Source organism: Oncorhynchus keta, chromosome 22 (assembly GCF_023373465.1).
Source record: "Oncorhynchus keta strain PuntledgeMale-10-30-2019 chromosome 22, Oket_V2, whole genome shotgun sequence".
Classification (NCBI taxonomy): domain Eukaryota; kingdom Metazoa; phylum Chordata; class Actinopteri; order Salmoniformes; family Salmonidae; genus Oncorhynchus; species Oncorhynchus keta.
The window spans coordinates 42238422-42260729 of record NC_068442.1 but is presented as its reverse complement, the minus strand read 5'-3'; the positions used below and the strand labels follow the sequence as shown (position 1 = coordinate 42260729).

The 22308-nt window shown below is 41.9% G+C and overlaps 2 protein-coding genes across 4 annotated transcripts in view; one reads left to right on the top strand and one right to left on the bottom strand.

The window, feature by feature from the left end:
- The window catches only part of axdnd1 (axonemal dynein light chain domain containing 1), a 43179-nt gene that overhangs the window by 5778 nt on the left and 15093 nt on the right, over positions 1-22308 (top strand). Inside the window, exons 1-11 of one of the 3 annotated variants that reach the window (XM_035799100.2) lie at positions 13276-15517; positions 16035-16219; positions 16391-16494; positions 16645-16747; positions 17033-17118; positions 17215-17271; positions 17729-17837; positions 18367-18488; positions 19513-19653; positions 19813-19917; positions 20218-20338. In XM_035799100.2, the coding sequence (XP_035654993.2) occupies positions 15406-15517; positions 16035-16219; positions 16391-16494; positions 16645-16747; positions 17033-17118; positions 17215-17271; positions 17729-17837; positions 18367-18488; positions 19513-19653; positions 19813-19917; positions 20218-20338 (1245 nt within the window). In that variant the 5' untranslated portion in view covers positions 13276-15405. Of the gene's footprint in view, positions 1-1189; positions 1908-2146; positions 2421-2613; positions 9590-13275; positions 15518-16034; positions 16220-16390; positions 16495-16644; positions 16748-17032; positions 17119-17214; positions 17272-17728; positions 17838-18366; positions 18489-19512; positions 19654-19812; positions 19918-20217; positions 20339-22308 lie in introns of those variants that run through there. The other 2 variants (XM_035799101.2, XM_035799099.2) reach the window with 2 other exon arrangements.
- Positions 10031-13100, bottom strand: LOC118401518 (zinc finger protein 287-like). Its single transcript, XM_035799103.2, has 4 exons — positions 12418-13100; positions 12141-12265; positions 11311-11413; positions 10031-11155 (listed from the first exon to the last, which is right to left on the bottom strand). The coding sequence occupies exons 1-4, from the start codon at positions 12686-12688 to the stop codon at positions 10182-10184; spliced, it is 1473 nt and encodes a 490-aa protein (XP_035654996.1). The 5' UTR covers positions 12689-13100; the 3' UTR covers positions 10031-10181.

Sequence of the window (22308 nt, the reverse complement as noted above, 5' to 3'; positions counted from 1 at the left end):
CCCCCCCCCCCTATCCACATCGATGGAACAGTAGTGGAGAGGGTAGTAAGTTTTAAGTTCCCCGGCGTACACATCACAGACAAACTGAATTGGTCCACCCACACAGACTGCATCGTGAAGAAGGCGCAGCAGCGCCTCTTCAACCTCAGGAGGCTGAAGAATTTCGGCTTGTCACCAAAAGCACTCACAAACTTCTACAGATGCACAATCGAGAGCATCCTGTCGGGCTGTATCACCGCCTGGTACGGCAACTGCTCCACCCACAACCGTAAGGCTCTCGAGAGGGTAGTGAGGTCTGCACAACGCATCACCGGGGGCAAACTACCTGCCCTCCAGGACACCTACACCACCCGATGTTACAGGAAGGCCATAAAGATCATCAAGGACAACCACCCGAGCCACTGCCTGTTCACCCCGCTATCATCCAGAAGGCGAGGTCAGTACAGGTGCATCAAAGCTGCTGGGACCGAGAGACTGAAAAACAGCTTCTATCTCAAGGCCATCAGACTGTTAAACAGCCACCACTAACATTGAGTGGCTGCTGCCAACACACTGACTCAACTCCAGCCACTTTAATAATGGGAATTGATGGGAAATTATGTCAAATATATCACTAGCCACTTTAAACAATGCTACCTAATATAATGTTTACATACCCTACATTATTCATCTCATATGAATACGTATATACTGTACTCTATCATCTACTGCATCCTTATGTAATACATGTATCACTAGCCACTTTAACTATGCCACTTTGTTTACATACTCATCTCATATGTATATACTGCACTCAATACCATCTACTGTATCTTGCCTATGCCGCTCTGTACCATCACTCATTCATATATCTTATGTACATATTCTTTATCCCCTTACTCTTGTGTCTATAAGGTAGTAGTTTTGGAATTGTTAGCTAGATTACTTGTTGGTTATTACTTATTATTACTACTTATTAGTGTGTGTAGATGGGTGAGAAATCAAATAAATGTAATGCATTTTGAATTCAGGCTGTAACACAACAAAATGTGTTCAATGGGTATGAATACTTTCTGAAGGCACTATCTTTTTTTAAATATAGGCTACCTTAAATAAAGTTTTAATAAATTTGATATTAAAGTTTGGCACAAAAAACATCCAAAGGAAGCATATTGCAAAAACTCAATATGGTTTCTCTTCTCTATTTCAGTAATATTTGATTCACAATGAGCCATTCAATGGAGTCTGCAACTCAGATCCTAAAGTGGACCAAGGAAGAAGTTCATCAGTGGTTGACGACGCAGGTTAACATTCACCATATATATGCAGACAAGTTGCTAGAAGAGGAGGTATCAGGGGAAGACCTAGAATACTTCCAAAAGAAGGATCTTCTGGATCTGAACATAAAACATGGTCCGGCTGTGAAAATTGTGTCAATGCTTGAGGATTTGAAGAGTGGATTACAGCATAAATCACGATTTCCTGCATACATCAAGAAATGGACACCAGAACAAGTTTGTCAGTGGTTAAGGCAAGAGGTGAAGGTATACCACCAATATGTAGAGCGGATTTTGGAAGAGGAAGTGTCAGGCAATTGCCTGTTTTGCTTCAAAAAGAATGATCTTGTGGAACTAGGCATTAAACATGGTCCTGCTGTTAAAATAATTGGCATGCTAGAAAAGTTAAACAATGGACCAGAGCCTATATTACAACCCCCCACACACATCAACGGTGACCAAGAAAATCTACAGAAACCACCTGAGAATCAAGAACTATGTCAAACTCTACCGGTTCAGACTGTATCCCCCATGAAGAGAGAACCAAACATAGAAGAGCTCAAAATAGTGGAACCATCAGGGAAAACGGTTACACGAAAGAAGGAAGAACCAAAACCACAGGCCATGGTTGCAGAAAAGTTACAGTCCAAGGTAGGGGTTGTATAGCATCTTGCTTATTTAATGAGGTACGCTTCTCTCGCACACACACACACACACACACACACACACACACACACACTCAACATACAGTAAGTCCTTGCTTAGTAAAGCAGGTTATATTTGCAAATTAAACACAACAATACATGTGTGTGGCAGCATTACCATTTTGATTGACTTCTCAGTCCCCCCCAAAAAAACCATTTCAAACGGACCCTATTTCATTCCCACAGATCTCAAGCATGCCAAGTTCACTTACCTTGCTCCAGAATACCCTTGACGACTTACATCAGGACGAGTTTAAACGCTTTAAGTCTTCTCTGAAAGACTTAAAACTGAACGGATATAGACCGATTGCACGGAGTCACTTGGAAGACAGCAAGACCCGCACAGAAGTAGCGGACTCGATGACAAAGCACTATGAGGAAGAGGCATTAAATGTCACTCTTCAGATTCTAGGGAGAATCGAACACAATGAACTGGCTGTCCGTCTGAAAAGGGATATGGGTGAGTGAAACAATATTCAGTCAAATGAGTCTTTGAATTTCAATCACAGCCAATTAACATTGGACCTGTATTAATACAATATAACTGTTTTTCGGTTAAAAAGTCATAATTGTCAGTTTGTCACAAACAAGACCATCAGTAATATTTGTTAGGATCACCAGTAATTGATTTAGTTTTGTAATTATTTCTTCAGGTTCACAAATGATGACCGCACAGGACCCCAAAAAGGATTTGAGGAGAGAGACCAATCAGGGTGATAAATTGAAAAACATGTTAACTTGTGGAGGAAATATGATGGACTACTATGATCAATTTGTTATTGTTGTGAACAAGTGTCACAGTGAGCAAATAGAACATCTACAGTTTCTGAGCAAGTTGAAATTGTTCTGTGTCCTGGACTTTGATCCTGACTCTGCAGCTCCTGGTGGCGTATGCAGTTCATACAGAGAATCAAGAGTGGCAAATCTCCATCTCCCAGCCCAATTCCAAGGCGAACCAAATGTTGTGATAAAAAATCTCAACCTGTATAAGCAGACCAGCTGGGTGTTTTGTAATGGGAGGCATGACCTTGACAGGGAATCGGATAGACAGCTGGACTACAAAGACTGGTTCAGGGGAAAACGCAGAGAGATCGAGCATATGGTTTCATTCATTTGCAAACCTGAAGTTCTTCCAAATGGAAGAACTCTTGTCATATTTCTTCTACTGTCACCTGTATCTGATAGAGATCCTGTCTTTGATACTTTCCTGGCATTCTACTCACATGCCGAGGAAAGCATTGTGAGTATTTGTGAATCTAGGAGCACATTTGAGAAATGGAAAGACTTGATACAGGAGAAATGTGAGTCCGACATCACCAGGCAATCAATATTTGAATTAACACTCGGTGAAGTCAATGGTACTATAATGTCACTTGGACCACACAATCAGCCATCAGGAAGACTCCTTCCATCTTCTGACTCCAGCACTGTTGTTCTCCAACAAAAGGATGAAGACCGGATGACAGCTCTAGACATTTTGTGTCAGAATGAATGTGAGAAAGTCTATGATGAAAATTGCACAGAGTTTCAAGACTTCAAAATTAAAGTTGAAGAGGAGTTCTACAGAGGGGGTAAAGTCAACTGGTGGAACTTCTATTTTTGTGAGAAACCCAAAGCAAAGCCTTTCATTAGAAGAGACAAATATGACAATCTGAAAAAGATGGTGAAATATCAAGATCCCAAAACCACATGTGTTTTGCTGAATTTGTTCCACCACCCAGGTTGCGGAGGCACCACCTTAGCCATGCATGTGATGTGGGATTTACGCAGAGAGTTCAGATGTGCTGTGTTGAAGGACAATACATTACCAAAAGCTGAAGTGGCTTTTCAAGTCAAAAACCTAATGAGGCTCGGGAGCCAGAAATCCACACCAGTTCTGCTGTTAGTAGATGACTCAAAGGAAGCAGAGAACACACAAGCTCTCCAGAACTGCATTCGCCAATCTTTTGAAGAGGAAAACACAAGCAGAACTGTAGAAGATTCATCAAACTCAAAAGTCATTATTGTGAGTTGTGTTCGTTGCCATAACCCTGAGGACCAGTTCAAACACTGCTCAACAAACAGACTGCAGATAACTGCTAAACTGACCAAAAAGGAACAAGATGATTTTGAGGAAAAACTGGTGGAACTTAAAGAAAGTCATGAAAAACCTGAAAACTTCTACAGTTTTATGATCATGAAGAGTAACTTTGACAAGAAGTACATAGCTGATGTTGTGAGCAACACTCTGAAAGACTTGGACATGAGCACAAAGAAAGCTCAACTCCTTGCTTTCTTAGCACTGTTGAACTCATATGATGCAGAATCAGACATATCTATGTCTCTCTGTGAGGAATTTTTGGGGATGAAAAGTTTGCGAATGGCTTACTGGGGTGAAGATCGTGTACTTGACAGAATGGAGCCTTACTCCAATTTGCTAAAACAATTAAATGTTGAGGAACGTGGAGGATATAAAGCAATTCGAATCCTTCATCATGATATAGCCTCTGCATGTCTTGAAGAGTTGGACAGACGCTACAACATTAAACGGAGTGAAATAACCTTGGACATGCTGCACTGTGATATATTGTTCAAACCCTGTGTAGTAAAAGACACCCTCATGCTAACAATTCAACGCGTGCTAGTTGAAAGGCAGCGCAAAAGAGTTGGAGCGACTCATTTTTCTCCATTGATAGAAAAGATTCACAGTCAAGAGGGAGGACAAAACATCCGAGACATCTTTGTGAAAGCATCTTCCCGGTTTGTTACAAGGGCATCTATTCCTCAAGCTCTTGCAAGGTATCTCTACCTCTATGAGCAAGATTTTCCCCAAGCACTCATTTGGGCAGTAAAGGCCATGGGCGTCAAAGAAAACTCATACACAGCTGATACAGTTGGACAGGTTTACAAAAGTAATCTTAAACATAATATTCAGAGTGAAAAGCTAAAGACTCCACTCAAGCCAGAGGACTTTGAGACTAACCTAAAGATAGCACAAAAAGCCTCAAATGCCTTTCAAATGGCTCAAAAGCTGGCCATGAAGAATGAAACGGAAGAGCAAACTGATGAAAATCTCACAAAAACATCCTACAACACCTCTGGTTATGTGGGAGAGATGGAAACTACACTGACAGTCTTTGAAATGATAAGCAACCTGCCGTTCTTTGAAGGTACTGATAAAGTGAAAAGGATGTACATGCAGAGCTTTCTGAAAGGAACATTACCCATCAAACATGTGCCCAAAGAAGATAACGAAATCAACAGTAAATATGCTGATATTATCAAAGAACATACACAATTTCTCCTTGCTTTGAAACCTCAGGTCAAGGAAGTTTTTGAATTCTTCAATGGTTACTTCACATACATAAAAGGAAACAATACAGGAGAGCTTGAATCATTGAATCAGAAGAAAATCTCTGATCATTTCACCAGATACATAACACTGGTCTGCTCTTCCCCAGCGGAAATATTTAAAGAACGAGCGGACAAACCTGAACTCAGATTAAGCGTGGATATTGAAGAGCATAGGATGTTTCTGGAGGAAAAGAATGCAGACACCTTTGCAGGGATACTTGCAAAGTTGCATCAAAAGATTGACAAGACTGCAGAGGAAGTGGAAAAAATCACAGAATGCTACACATTCCTGCGCCATAATTCTGTGCAAAATAGAAAAGTAGAAACCAATTTCATTTTGGTAAATATAATTCTCCACACACTGAAGCCAAGATCTAAACACGTGAAGAAACACAATGAACTCAGTGATATTCTTAAGAAAACATTGCAAGATATAGGAATGCAACATCCCTACCCAGAGCCATACTATCTGGCTTTGTTGTTGCTTTGGCCAGATTCAAATGCAGAAGACACCAATATAAGGGCATATGTGAACTCACTTGGGAAGTCATCCCACAGGCAAATGTCTTATTTGTTGAGAAAGAGCAGCACCATTGCTCACTTCTACTTGGGTCCAAAAAAAGGATTACAAAGACTTGTAACTAAACCCAAACTTGATGAGTGTTTTTCATGCCTACCACGTGCTGATTTGGCCCAACTTTGGCGGAGTGGAAACATTTTTAAGGAGAGGGAAATCGTTGACCGTCTCTATAGGGTCAATGGAACCGTTGAGCAATCAGAACTTTATGCCAATTATGGCAACCTCAAAATCCCAGTTCGGCCAGCCTATCTGGGTGGAATAAGAAGTGGTTTCAGCACTGAAAAGGTGTCGTTCTTCTTAGGATTTGCCATAGATGGACCACTTGCGTACGATATCAAGTATGAATAGGCTATGAGAAGCCCATGTTACAAAGGCCTCAATGATTCAACTGTATGTTGCGGTCCAAGAGTGTGGTCAATGGGGGAAGTATGGATTAACCACAACCTGACAATCAAAAAAACAAGACACCATCCAAAACACATTTGCTTAATGGAGGCATGGATAATCAATGCCAGAAACCCACTGAAAGAAAACAAATCAGTCAGAAGAAGAAGTCCAAGCATGTGGTGGAAAGCAGACCAGTGTCTACAGTCTACACACAGGCTGGATAACATCAGAGAGGTGACATGCAGCGACCGAGACCTCCAAATGGTTATCAGCCACATCCGAAAGGCTGGCCTCAGAGAATAGCGCAGCTACCCTACTCGCTACAGGGATACCACACAGCGAGAACTGGATGGACTAGTGCTGTATCAAGACGGGATCGTCATCCCAGCTTCACAAGAAGAATATGTTCTACAACCGATACACAAAGGTCACATGGGGCTGACAAAGTGCCCGAGAAAGACCCAAGATGTCTGTGTGGTTGCCGGTCATCAGCACCCACAAAGCAAGAAAAGTGACATCATGCAAGTTCTGTACAGAGAATAAACCAACTCAAAAGAGAGGGCCACTTGTCATGACACCTTTATCTAAAAGGTCTGTGTCAGAAGATCACGGTTGACCTGTGTGAGCAATAGAGGGCAAGAAATACCTTGAAGTGGTGGAATACTTCTCCAGAGACATAGACCATCTACCAACTACCACAAGTGAGATGGGGGATTCCTACCAAACTCGTTAGCGGCAACGCTACCCAGTTTGTCTGTACTGAGTTAGACGAGTTCAGAAAGAAGTATGGTTTCATCCATATACCACCTCCAGCCTCTATTACCTGCAGGCAAACGACGCTGCAGAAAAAGCTGTCAAACAGCTAAACAAATTCTCAAACAACCAGCTTTGATGTGCTACCGAGCCACGCCTCTCAGTGCAACGGGAGCAAACCAGCGCAACTCATGACAGGACGGCAGATCCGGATGACCGTCCCCATGCTGAAAAACTACAACCAAAGCACATCAGCCACGATAGTGTGAAACATAAGGATCAGAAAGTCAAACAAGCTTCTACAACAGGAGGTATTCAGTGCGCCCCTTACCTGAACTATACCCTTGACAGAGTGTAAGGGAACTAATCTTTGGGGCGGCAGGTAACCTAGTGGTTAGAGCGTTGGGCCAGTAACCGAAAGGTTGCTAGATCGAATCCCTGAGCTGACAAGGTAAACATCTGTCGTTCTGCCCCTGAACAAGGTAGTTAACCCACTGTTCCTAGGCCATCATTGTAAATAAGAATGTGTTCTTAACTGACTTGTTAAATAAAGGTTAAATAGAATTTCACAAAATAAGAGTCAAGCTGGACAGAGAGAAGGGATGGAAAACACTAGCAGTGGTCATCAGCAAATATCCAGAGTTGAGATCCTACGTTGTTGAAACTTAACACGGCAACGTCGCTCATCGAAACCGGCTGTACCAAAGTCACCCAGTCTACCAGTGAGAACATTGCACAGGCCCTGTCTGTGAGCCAGACCACCAACAAGCCAGCCTCACCACAACCGGTGAGAATGACCTCCTGAGGTTTAGAGACACTTGAGAAAACAACAACATTGAGACAAAATACTCTTTAAATTCCGAAAGTACTGTTGCAGGGCAGAATAGTCCCTATGTTGCTGCGGACAAACTGCTGTCTACCGCAGTGTCCTAGTTGACACAGTTATGAGAATTGTTCATGTGAAGAGCAAAAAAAGGGGGAAAAATACATGCTACTCTGAAATAGTAATTGTTTGTACTGAAACAGTCCACGATCGTGAGTATTTGTACTAGGAAAGGAGAATTTTATTGACTTTTGATATATCTCAGAAACCGTAGCGATGTCTGATCTATCTGGGATTTATTAGTTAGGCACAGCATCATTAACTGGGTGTTACTAACTAGCAGTGTCTGCTAATATGACAAACCTAGCAAAGAGTACTAGCAGATAGTAGCTCTGTGGACTGCATTTTAAGTTACCTGCCTTCTGAGTTATTAAACCTAACTAAACTGGATTGCTGCCTGCATGGTTTCCATTAGGATACTTGTAGTATAGGCTACTTTTTTCTGTTAAACAGCCACCAGACTACCATGGAGGCAGATGTTTTACTCTTCCAATCCTCTGGGTTATATTTGGTAGACACTGCGATTTAGTAATATGGTTCAATACTTCTCTCTTACTTATTGAGACAAGAATGAGAATTATGTGTTTTACTCAGTGTGCATAGGCGCCAGCACCAAACAACAAGTGTTCTTACTGGGGAGAGTGACGACTAATGAGGTTACAGCCAGATTTCGACCTCAGAGCTGTATATACTTTGAGTCTCTAGTCTTTGGAGAAACATCCAGCGATATTGGAAATGCTGATGCAATGAGGAGTTTAAATTATATATATATATATAGTCCTTTCAATCTGGATGTTGAAGAATGTAAAATATCTGTGAAGTTTACATCCTGCCATCCTGGGAGAAACCAGGGAAGTAACTGCAGGAATGATGAAAGACTGTCAAGACGAGACATTCTACGTGCTCCTGGATGCAATATCCAGAAATGCAGGAAAATGCATGTGATGTCTAACAAGTAGATTTGAGAATGGAGAATAATGAAGTATTGTGTGTGTGTGTGCATTGTTAGTTTTGGCATATCAAGCTGAAAAAAATGAATATGAAACGTTTTGTATCAAGGTGACACTTATCTTTATGTTGCAGCAGGACTGTGAATATACATATCTATTGTAAATATCTCAATTTCACAGATATTGTACATGTTGTAACATTGTGGTAATCAATGTAAATAACTGTAGGACCAACCGTACAATTATGTAATGAGAATATTGTATTATGAGAGAAACTCATACGAACAAGTACAGTTGTACAGGTAGAGAGAGATTCTGCAGATACGAAGGCCTGAATATTGAAATGTATTGTACGGTACGTGTTATTCTCTAATATTGTTGAGTTACTTTCTTGTTTATTTTGATGGATTATAAACTAGAATTGCTCCTGAGTAGAAAGGACTCCCTTTTGCTGCGACACAACGTACAGGCAATTATGTACTGTGCAATATGCATGTCCCAAAATGAAAAATGTACTGGACACCGTGCAATACGAATGGGCTAAATAACAATGTGTTTAAAATGTGTTTCCTAAAGTTCATAATTGTAATATTATTAATAATATTGTTAATACTATTAAGAATAGCATTGTTTTATTTGTATTACTGTTACTATAATCACTACTTGTAATGCTGTTAACAATATTGTCAATGCTATAATATGATTTGTGCTATTAAAGGGGCAATCAGCAGTTGTTACATCCATTTTTGGACTTATAAAATATGTATTCATTGATTCTTGAAGAATTTAACTTATAAATGCCTCATGCGCTTTGTTCAACTGTCATACCATCAGAACCCGGAAATATAAGCATGATTTGCTCCAATGTTTGTAATCATAGAACATGTGAACAATATAGCCTCAAAACATGGTTCAAACTATAATTTTGATATCATAGATGGTCAGTCATCCATAGTTCTGTCTATGAATTTGAGAGGGGTTACATATCCCCTTGCCTCATCCCTCAGGTTTTACTGAATCAAGGAGTCCGCTTTGTTATCATTTCTACTGCTGATGGCCGCTTTTTCGTATTGTTAAACAAAATGATAATTTAAAAAAAGCCTTCATTTGCAGGGAAATCGCAGAGGTCACGGCCTTATTCTTCAAATTGTTTACTTCACAAAAACATACATTTTCAGGAGCAATTCTGAAAAAAACATTTATTGCACCTTTCATATATTCCATTCATTTTGTTACAAAACTAGTCCTCAACTGTAAATGTCAAATAGCCCACTAAAGACAAAACGAGTTCAGTCAAAAATGTTAAAATGCTGAATTATTCATGACTAATCGTGTTCACGGTATACTCGGTGACATCACATCTCCAGCACTTGAGCAACCAGAATGGTTTCTCTCTAGGTGAATTCTAAGGTTGTCTTTCGCAGCAAACCTCTCTCCACACTGTATGCAGATGAAGGGTCTTTCTCCTGTGTGAACACTCTTGTGTCTGATGAGATTACTAGAGTCCGCAAACCGCTTTCCACACAGTGGGCAAACAAATGGTTTCTCTCCCGTGTGGACATTCTGATGTTTCTTCAGATAACCGGCTTGGCCAAACCTCTTCCCACACTGAGAGCAGCTGAAGGGTTTCTCTCCTGTGTGAACCCGCTGGTGAGACTGAAGATACTTTGGACAAGTGAAACTTTTTCTACAGAAGCCACAAACAAACCGTTTTTCTCGCTTGCCAACCCTGTGCTGAATTGTATGTCCTGCCATGTAGCGTTGGACTATGCCCACCTTTGACCTTGCGGTGTTCTCTCTTATATTTTCTTGACTGTTAGAGAAAATATTTCCAAAGTTTTCACTAGCCTCGGAAGAGATGCTGTTTTGCGGATGCAAATCATTACTGCTATCATTATCATAATAATTATCATTACTGCTAGATTGATATTTTTCTTCATAGGGTCCAGAATCAAGCATTGCAGCCTCTGGTTTCACATTGTGAGATTCAACAGCGAACAACGTTTCCTCAGCTACGGAAGTCTGTCGTTGTTGCTTTGTGTGAGCTGTGACACGAGTGGGGCTCATTTCTGCAGCATAAGAGCAAGCTGGATCCTCAGAATCTGTTTCAGTGCTTCTTGGTGTCCACAAGCCTGAGTATCCCTGCCTCTGTACATGGTGTGCAACGTTCGTATGCTGAAGCTTCTGGAACGTGCTCTCGCTTTCTTGGTCTGCATTGATGTGAGAATCATAGTCCTCAAAGAGACTGTCGGTCTGAGTGTGCCCAATCACATCTCTTTTGTCTTCATCAGCACCTGATTCAACACTGCCTATAGAGAGGAAATAATTGATTAAATATAACTGAACAGTGAATCATAGTGTATAATTGCCTTTCCTTTCCTAAGATGGGGTTGGTATTTTCTATTATAGATAATTCCATATGACTGGCATTTTACAATTTATTATAGGCTTCCATTGCACTTACTCTCCCCTTTTATCATTGGGTAATTCTGTAGGCTTATGGTGCCTTCCAGTCTTTCCTCTTTGATTTGGATGCACCCAGGCTTACGCATCTCCTTCACCATAGACTGTAAGGGAACCAGATTCATCCTTTCTTTAAAAGTTTTCAATAATATGACGTCTCATAGATCATTATAAAAGTGTTGTATGTATTGAATATGCACTTTTTTTTATGACCAATGCCAGTAAAAAAATTGTCAATAACATATCAAGAAGAGCATGTCACTCCAATTATGTAAAGAAAGTGATAATGTAATAGTCCATTGAGAAGGACTCCTAGACCCCCCCATATTCAACTGGCGGACTGCGGACCGGATCTGGACCCAGAACGCGGTCAATTCGGACTGCGGGGTCCGAAAAATTAAATATAAAGTTGGGGCTTTTTTTTACTCAATCGGGGCTTCGACCCCTGGTATCATATAAACACACATAAGACATGGGAGAATGTGTAGAACATTTCTGGAAATTCACTTTAGAACAGTAACAAAAAAATCTCTACCCCATGCAAAATGTGCAGAATTGTGTGAAATCTGCTTTAAAAAATGCAACATTTTCTCTCCGCAAACAAGAGGGTGTGAACAGATTGGGGTTGCATGGGTTGCGACGTGACAGTTTGTTACTACGCCGATAAATTGCATTATCTAATCCGATCTTAACCACCTAGGAAATTTGTGTGACCAGACCTTCTCAAATAGTACTTGAGTATCCCTGTCCTAGAGTATCATACCAGTACTACATTTTTAACTAGGGTGCCTGAAACCGTAGTTAACATTTTCCACATTATTAGTCATCTACCTTCATGACAGCACAAGACTGTTTTATAGAATCTTCATTTTCGTTGTTTGGATGCTCCTCATCGCTGCAAAGGTGGTTCAACTCTTTCCCCATGGGACTCCCGTTATATCGATTTTCACCCGTCTCTAAATACACAAAAAATAGTTAAAAACGGACCTGGCACAACAGAAATGAGGAGAAAACCCATTCAAACTATAGAATTGACTACGGTGGATAGTAAACTAGTGGTGGTATCAAAAACATTGGTTAAATCCCTGCAATTGTAAACAAAAGTTACCCAAGTTGACTGGTCTCACTGGGAGGTGATTTCTGATGGAGCGCTCGTGAGCTAGGCCAACTGACTTCTTTCCATGTCCATGCGCATTACGTGTCTCCATTATATGTAACTTCTCCCTCAAAACGTCATTTTCTTTTTGACTTCGAGATATTTCCAAGTGTAAAACGGCGTATCCATCGTCCACAAGTTCGCATATTTCTGACACGGCCGCGTTCATCAAGACCTCCATAATGGAGGTAAGCTGTGTGTGAAAAGGAACGGAAGACGACATTGTGTCCCACAAATGGACTGACAATCTTGTTACAGCAAGGTACCTCCAAATATTTTGTACCCTAATCCACACAGACACGCGGCATTTGTCTATGAGTCAGTTGATGTTGTTAGAGGATTTATAACGTTACAGTTGTAACAGAGACTCCAACCTACCGTAAAGGAAGAAACATTCCGCACTACAAGACTGCGTGAGAGTACTACGCCAATCACGTTTCCAAATTCTTACCCAATGGGGTTGCTTGTTGGAAATCATTGCACACAATGCGCACGCGCTTGTCCAGCGTGGACTACAGACATAAACCAGAGATGAAGGCGGTTTTTCGAATCTTTACATAATCCATTTAGAAACCAATTAAAATATATAGTACATTTAGTCCCTACAATTGTCGGATATGTCTGAGTGTCATAGAAATGTGAGAATAGAGGATATAGATAGAGGACACAGATATGAAGACAATTAATTAACTCCATTTATTTAAAAAAAATCTTGGACCCAAAAAACGACATTGTGTTACAAAAAAATATTATTTTAAGTCAATAAAGAAACATTACAATACTGTTCTATATATAATTATGTGGATGGACCTACACATAAACATAGCATAGGCCTACGTTTGAATCATTTTAACATGTTTTAAACTCAAAACCACTGGTGGAAAAAGTACCCAATTTTCATATTTGAGTAAAAGTAAAAGATACCTTAAAATAAAATGATTCAAGTAAAAGTCACCCAGTAAAATACTACTTGAGTAAAAGTCTAAAAGTATTTGGTTTTAAATGTACTTAAACATCAAAAGTATAAATAATTTAAAATGTCTTATATTAAGCAAACCAGACAACACGATTTTCTTGTTTTTTAAATTTACGGATAGCCAGGGTCACAGTTCAGCACGCAGACTTCATTTACAAACGAAGCATTTGTATTTAGTGAGTCTGCCAGATCAGCGGCAGTAGGGATGACCAGGGATGTTCGCTTGATAAGTACTCGAATTAGACAATTTTCCTGTCCTGCTAAGCATTCAAAATGTAACGAGTACCTTTGGGTGTCAGGGAAAATGTAAGGAGTAACAAGTACATTATCTTCTTTAGGAATGTAGTTGAGTAAAAGTTGTCAAAAACATAAATAGTAAAGTGAAGTACAGATACCGTAGTACTTAAAAGTATTTTTACTTAGGTACTTTACACCACTGCTCAAAACGTTACAAAATATGCTTAAACCTAAGATCGGTGTGGCTAAATGGGCAAAACAACACTGAAGTTATAACAAGCATTGACACTCCCCAGGAAACATTCCCATGCCTTGCCACCTGATTAACTATTGTCTACTAACATTGATTTACTTGCTATTGTGATTAGTCGCATGTTTTTTTTAATTCATAAATTGTTTGTATTTGATTAGACAGCAAATAGTTAGAATAGTCAGCATTAGACAATAACAATGTCATTGTGTACAAAACATTAGGAACACCTGCTCTTTCCATGACATAGATTGACCAGGTGAATCCAGGTGAAAACTATGATCCCTTATTGATGTCACTTGTTTAATCCGCTTCAATATAACGCGAATGTCTAGCTACCCAAAGGTTGCGAGTTCAAATTTGAGCTAATTAGTAACTTTTCAACTACTTACAACTTTTTTAGCTAACCCTTCCCCTTATCCTTTTAGCTAACCCTCTCATCGCCTAACCCTAACATGAACTCTCTCTTTTAGCTAACCCTTTCGCCAACCTTTTAACTTAACTCCTAAAAGTATCCATAACCTTAGCCCTGAACCCTAGTTTAGCTAACGTTAACCAGCTAGAATTCGTAAGATATTTTACGTTTTGCAGTTCGTAACATTTAATACGATTTGTAGTTCGTAACATATCATAGTCTCTGATTTACATATAATATAACACAATGTTCTGAGACCAATGCATTTAAAAACAAAAAAATAGTCCGTGTGGCCATTTGATGAATTGTTCAGCAGTCTTATGGCTTGGGGGTAGAAGCTGTGTCATGGAGCCTTTTGGTTCTAGACTTGGCGCTCCGGTACCGCTTGCCGTGCAGTAGCAGAGAGAACAGTCTATGACTTAGGTGACTGGAGTTTGTGACAATTTTTTGGGGCTGTCATCTGACACCTCCTAGTATATAGGTCCTGGATGGCAGGAAGCTTGGCCCCAGTGATGTACTGGGCCGTACGCACTTCCCTCTGTAGCACCTTACGGTCAGATGCAGAGCAGTTGCCATACCAGGCTGTGATGCAACCGGTCAGGATGCTCTCGATGTATTTGATACCATTCCAGCCATTACCACGAGCCCGTCCTCCCCAATTAAGGTGCCACCAACCTCCTGGGACTGGGTTTATAACATTTGACTCTCCATGGGAACGAGGGCTTTCCTCCGACACTCCTCGTCTACAGACACGCCCATTTGCTGCAGTTGAGCGTCCATAGCAACAACTCCATGGGGGGGAAGTGACTGACAGGAGTTTTGAAATAGTTCCAGTGACACTAAAGTTCTTCAGTGAGGTTTTAGCTAGCTACTTTGCTCTTTAATGGACGCTAATATTTATAACAACGCTATGCAGAACAAAGTTGCTTGGAAGTGGCGAGTTATCGACTACATGCGAACATGCTAACGTTAATTGTGCTATTTTTGGCTAACGTTAGATAGCTCGCTATAATTAGTATTATTGTTTACATTTTGTAGCTAGCTAGCTAATGTTAGTTGGGGATGTCTGCATCCATAAAATCAAGCCCGTCACCTCCTGTCTTACCGAAACCAGAGGGCCGAAGGATAAAGTCAAGTCATTCTCTTGTATCGCCTGTGGAAGATCATGACAGAGGTAAACTATATATATATGCCATTTAGCTGACGCTTTTATCCAAAGCGACTTACAGTCATGTGTGCATACATTCTACGTATGGGTGGTCCCGGGAATCGAACCCACTACCCTGGCGTTACAAGCGCCATGCTCTACCAACTGAGCTACAGAAGGACCAACTATGGACAGACAGGTGTATGCGTGTTGTTTCTATACTGCTTGTTAAGCTAGCTATTAGCTACACGGTTTGTGCTATCCGGGATCCTTCGGACGTCCCTGGAGTTGACATTTAAAATGGTTAAGGTTGGGGGGGACGCCCCAGGGATCTTGCATAGCACTGACCCTAGTTACACATAGCTTGCAACAGTAGCTGTGGCATAACATGTGCTCTCTCTCTATCATGTACCTATGAATTCCAATATTTCAGCTCCCAGACATTTTCCCTTACAATACAATACTTTGCAGAACACCTTTATAAATACATTTGATTGATTGACTCAATTGAGCATTATGTTGTATGTCTGTGTACTGTCCTCAGCCCTTTCAGAACTCCCTGAGCTGAAAGAGAAACAGGTGCCAGTGACAGATCGATCAAAGATGCAGCTTGTCCCGATGCAGAATGACTTGATCCCAGATGAGCTCCTGGCCACCCTCACCTCAACCATCTGTCCCCATGATAGGCTGGGACCCCCAAAGCTAACCAAGACCCCCAAAGACTTCAAGGTATGGTTTATGTATGGTAACTCTGATCCAGGGCTTTAGTGCGGTTTGGTCCAGCATAGATGTCAAATGCCAGAGTCAAGTCTAACCAGATTCCTGTCACATGCCACACTACAAATATTTTTTGTTTGTTTGTCTATGGTTGTTTATTCTTGGTTTAACTGCATCCCTTAGGTCTATGGAATACGACACACAGACGCGGTTTGGCATCACCCAGTTGGACGCAAGAAATACAAATACTTTCTCGACCAACCAACATCATTGACTGGAGCGGGCAGGTTTGACCAATAAGAATCCTTGTTGGGAATTTGCAATGCAAGGGGGGGGACATGAGCTGCCATATCAGTGTATCTAAATGTTTATAGAAAAATGCATTACTCATTTTCTGTCTGTGATTGTTTTGTGTTGTGTACTGTGTGTTGGCTCAGGGACATCTCCTTTTTGTGTGATTCCATGGCCTCTCAGAGGGAGAGGATTCCCCTGCCACCCATGGCTGACAGGGGCACCACCCACACACATGGCATTCAAAAGGCAAGCAGAGCCCGGACATGCATATAAAACCACAAATGGACGCTTATATTTTGCAATGTCCGGTGCCCTAGATTGGCGTAGGCTGCTCATTTTAGACCATTCCATTGGTCCTAAAGTGAAATCTTCACGCACCGGGGAAGCGGGAGATGCAAACGAGTGCACCCAAATGCCATTGCCTTTAAATGTGTGGCCATCGTCAATGAATTGATCTGATTCCAGACACGGTCATTACCAGACACAGTCTGTTCTGTGTTGTTTAACAGGCCTTTGTGTTGTTCTCCCCAGGACATGAGCCTTATGGAGAGCCTCATCCCGGAGGAATATCACATTGTGAAAAACAAAGGGGTTCAAGGACTGGAGTGCTATGACGAGTGAGTGAGGAGGATTCTACTGTGTGTTGTATTTTCCCCCTCCGCTTAATGATAATGTCCTCACCTTCTGACTTCTATTCCTCTCTCCCGTTTTAGTAAATTCACAGTACTGTTGGAGGACGACGAAAGGATGCTCAAAGTCTTTCCATCAATGTGAGTGAAAAAGTGATCATGTCAACATGCAGTGTTCTGAATGACTGGATCATGATGGGTGTAACAACATGGCAAATGTCTATAGTAGTAATCAGAGTTATAGGAAGTGCAGACTTTTGTTCTATCCCAGCACTAACACCTAATTCAGCTGATCAGATTCTTGATCTGTACACACACTGTAGCTCTCACGACCAGGGTTGGTGACCACTGTTATGTGTGTGTTTCTGTGCGTGTGTTTGTGTACGTGCGTGTGTGTGTGTTTGTACGTGCGTGTGTGTTTGTACGTACGTACGTGTGTGTGTGTGTGTGTGTGTGTGTGTGTGTGTGTGTGTGTGTGTGTGTGTGTGTGTGTGTGTGTGTGTGTGTGTGTGTGTGTGTGTGTGTGTGTGTGTGTGTGTGTGTGTGTGTGTGTGTTTGTACGTGTGTATACGTGTGTCTGTGTGTGTGTATGCCACAGGAGGCCCACTGCGCGGCTGGAGGCAGTGCAGCTGATGAAAGTGATGGATGAGATGTTGGACAGAGCAGGGGTCAACCAGGAGTACAGAGCACTGACTGGACTGTCACAGGTAAACCAGGACACAGAGTCAATCCCAAATAGCACCCTATTCCCTAGGTAGTGCACTACTTTTGACCAGGGCATATAAATAATGCACTATATAGGGAATAGGGTGCTATTTGGGATGCAAAAAGTATCATGTTTATTCTATAGCTTTCTGTCTCTGACATTTTATCACATTTGTTGTCATGTTTATGACAAGATTAGGACACTGTAATGACGTACATTTCAAATCAAGTGTGACCGAATTGGCATAGGTAACATATGTAAGTTTCCTGAAGTGACATAATGTAGGTAACTGAACTGGATTGGACAGGACATTACCGTTGACTTAATTCAACTATCTTAGCTCATTTTTTTCTCTGTGCCTTGTCCACTAAATATGTTTGATGATATTGTTTGCGTTCCAAATGGCACCCTATTCCCTATAGTGTAATACTTTTGACCAGAGCCCTATGGGTCCCGGGTCAAAGTATTACCCTATGTAGTGAATAGTGTGCCATTTGAGACACACATCATCTCTGTGACCCCCTACCCAGATGCAAGGCCTTCTAGAACTGGTGCGTGTGGAACAGAACATCTACAACATAGTGTTCCATGAGCTAATCAGACAGGTCAGTGTGGAGTGTGCAGAGAGAGGACAGCTCCTGGCTAAGCTCAGGTAAGTACAGGGGGGAGGGGACTCCATGAACCTTTTTCTCCAGTGTGCCCTTATGAATGCGATCCAGGATCCAGTTCATACAATGAGTGGACAAAACATTAAAAACACCTGTTCTTTCCGTGACATAGACTGACCAGGTGAATCCAGGTGAAAGCTATGATCCCTTTTTGATGTCACTTGTTAAATCCACTTCAATCAGTGTAGATGAAGGCGAGGTGACAGGTTAAAGAAGGATTTTGAAGCTTTGAGAAAATTGAGACATGGATTGTGTATGTGTGCCATTCAGAGGGTGAATGGGCAAGACAAAATATTTAAGTGCCTTTGAACGGAGTACGGTTGTAGGTGCCAGGCGCACTGGTTTGTGTCAAGAACTGCAACGCTGCTGGGTTTTTCACACTCAACAGTTTCCTGTGTGTATTAAAAATGGCCTCCCGGGTGGCGTTGTGGTCTAAGCTGTGCCACCAGAGACTCTGGGTTCGAGCCCAGGCTCTGTCGCAGCCTGCCGCGACCGGGAGGTCCATGGGGCGACGCACAATTGGCCTTGCGTCATTCGGGTTAGGGAGGGTTTGGCCGGTAGGGATATCCTTGTCACATGGCGGCCGGCGGGCCGCAGTGCACGCTAAACAAGGTCACCAGGTGCACGGTGTTTCCTCCGACACATTGGTGTGGCTGGCTTCCGGATTGGATGCGCATGTTTCGGAAGACGCATGGCTCTTCTCTCCCGAGCCCGTACGGGAGTTGTAGCGATAAGACAAGATAATAACTAAATTCAATTAAATGTTGTTTTTTTAAATGGTCAACCACCCAAAGGACATCAAACCAACTTGACAAAACTGTGGGAAGCATTGGAGTCAACATGGGCCAACATCCCTGTGGAACACTTTCAACACCTTGTAGAGTCCATGCCCTGATGAATTGAGGCTGTTCTGAGTGCAAAAAGGAAGGAGGGGTGTAACTCAATATTAGGAAGGTATACTCAGTGTAGGTCTAACTGTGTCCCTCCCTGTGTGCTCCTGTGGTCCAGACAGAGGTATGTGGCTCTGTTGGACCGTATCCCCAGGCAGCTGAAGGGTCTCCACACAGAGACACTGGCCCAGAGAGCTCTGGACCGCAGGCTCACAGAGGAGATCATCTGCTTCAGGAGCTCCATCTCTAAGCTTAACACGTGAGCCTGGGACTGTGTGTGTGTGGGGGGTGGGGGGTTGTGTGTGTCTGCAATTACAGAATCTATATTGATATATACAGTACATAATTTATACGATTTTTTTCCCTTTAGCTATGTATATGATTTTTGTCTGTGTATTATTGTGCGTGTGCACTTCAGAGAGCTGTGTAAGATGAGGGAGCATGACGAGTATGTGTCCAAGCAGGCTGAGAGAGCACAGGAGGAGCTGGCCAAGGCTCTGGAACAATCACAGAAGAACTCTGAGTAAGTGACTGATTGGCCATCATACCTGCTGCTGTGCATACTGTACACGGACACTATTTACTAAGTTTAATGATTTAAGCTTTGCTCCTTGTCTTCTATCTGAATATGCTTTATGTCTCCTATCCTTCTACCCCCTATCTAAATTGTGCAAACTTTGCAAAGATGAAATCTCTGAAAATAATCTGGGATAATATGTACACAAATGGCTAAATATGAACAAGTAGGAACAACTCTTATCTACTGTACTGTAAACTGTACCTGGATGTATGACCTATGACCTCTATGTACCTGTGTCCTCAGTGTGGTGGGAGAGTACCATGGCCTGTATGAGATGCAGAGGAGGAGATTGGAGGGACAGGTGGCCAGACTGACGGACGAGAGGGACCTGTGGAGCAGAGTCACTTACAACCTGGCCCTCAAGGTTGGTCTCTGTCTGTCTGTCCACCCGTCCGTTCATCTGTCCTTCTCTCTTTGTTCCTCTGTCTGTCTGTCTGCCCGTCCGTTCATCTGTCCTTCTCTCTTTGTTCCTCTGTCTGTCTGTCCGTCAGTCAGTCCGTCCGTCCGTCTGTCTGTGTCAGTCTGTCCGCTGGTCCGTTCCTACCACTTGTCACTCAAGGTCTGTCTGCCTGTCTTGTCTTGTCTGTCGGCCTGCTGTCCTTCTGTCAGTATTTCTGTCTGTCTTTCCGTCTATCTTTCCATCTATCTTGTCTGTCTGTCAGTCCTTGTCAGCCATCTTGTCGTAGCATTAGCAACATTAGGACATGTTGAAATACAATAGAATGCATAGCTAGGTCAGGACATACAGTACCAGTCAAAAAGTGGACACACCTACTCCTTTATTTGAATAATAGTGAAGATATCAAAACTATGAAATAACACATATGGAATCATGTAGTAACCAAAAAAGTGTTAAACAAATCAAAATATATTTTAGATTCTTCAAAGTAGCCACCCTTTGCCTTGATGACAGCTTTGCACACTCTTGGCATTCTCTCAACCAGCTTCATGAGGAATGCTTTTCCAACAGTCTTGTAGGAGTTCCCACATATGCTGAGCACTTGTTGGCTGATTTTCATTCACTATGCGGTCCATCTCATCCCCAACCATCTCAATTGGGTTGAGGTCGGGTGATTGTGGAGGCCAGGTCATCTGATGCAGCACCATCACTCTCCTTCTCGGTCAAATAGCTCTTACACAGCCTGGAGGTGTGTTATGGGTCATTGTCCTGTTGGAAAAAAAAGAGTCCCACTAAGCGCAAACCAGATGGTATGGCGTATCGCTGCAGAATGCTGTGGTAGCCTTGCTGGTTAAGTGTGCCTTGACTTATAAATAAATCACTGACCGTGTCCCCAGCAAAGCACGATCACACCTCCTCCTCCATGCTTCACAGTGGGAACCACACTTGCGGAGTTCATCACAAAAACATGTCGGTTGGAACCAAAAATCTCATATTTGGACTGATCAGACCAAAGGACAGATTTCCACCGGTCTAATGTCCATTGCTCGTGTTTCTTGGCCCAACAAGTCTCTTATTTTTATTAGTGTCCTTTAGTAGTGGTTTCTTTGCAGCAATTTGACCATGAAGGACCTGATTGATGCAATCTCCTCTGAACAGTTGATGTTGAGATGTGTCTGTTACTTGAACTCTGTGAAGCATTTATATGGGCTGCAATCTGAGGTGCTCTAATGAACTTATCCTCTGCAGCAGAGGTAACTCAGGGTCTGCCTTTCCTGTGGCGGTCCTCATGAGAGCCAGTTTCTTCATAGCGCTTGAAGAAACTTTCGAAGTTCTTGAAATTTTCCGCATTGACTGACCTTTGTGTCTTAAAGTAATGATGGACTGTCGTTTCTCTTTGCCTATTTGAACTGTTCTTGCCATAATATGTACTTGGTATTTTACCAAATAGGGCTGTCTTCTGTATACCACCCCTACCTTGTCACAACACAACTGATTGGCTAAAACATTAAGAAGGAAATCAATTCCCAAAATTAACTTTTAAGAAGGCACACCTGTTAATTGAAATGCATTCCAGGTGACTACCTCATGCAGCTGGTCGAGAGAATGCCAGGAGTGTGCAAAGCTGTCATCAAGGCAAAGGGTGGCTACTGTGTAGAATTTAAAATCTAAAATATATTTAGATTTGTTTAACACTTTTTTTGGTTACTACATGATTCCATATGTGTTATTTCATAGTTTTGATGTCTTCACTGTTATTCTACAATGTAGAAAATAGTCAAAATAAAGAAAAACGCTTGAATGACTCGGTGTGTCCAAACTTTTGACTGGTATAGTAGATTTCAAAGTGAAGACGAGGAGAGAAGGGAGCAGAACCGCAGACTTCTCTCGTCCTGATCCTAGTGTTAACTGGGGTTTATTCTTTTGGCACCAAA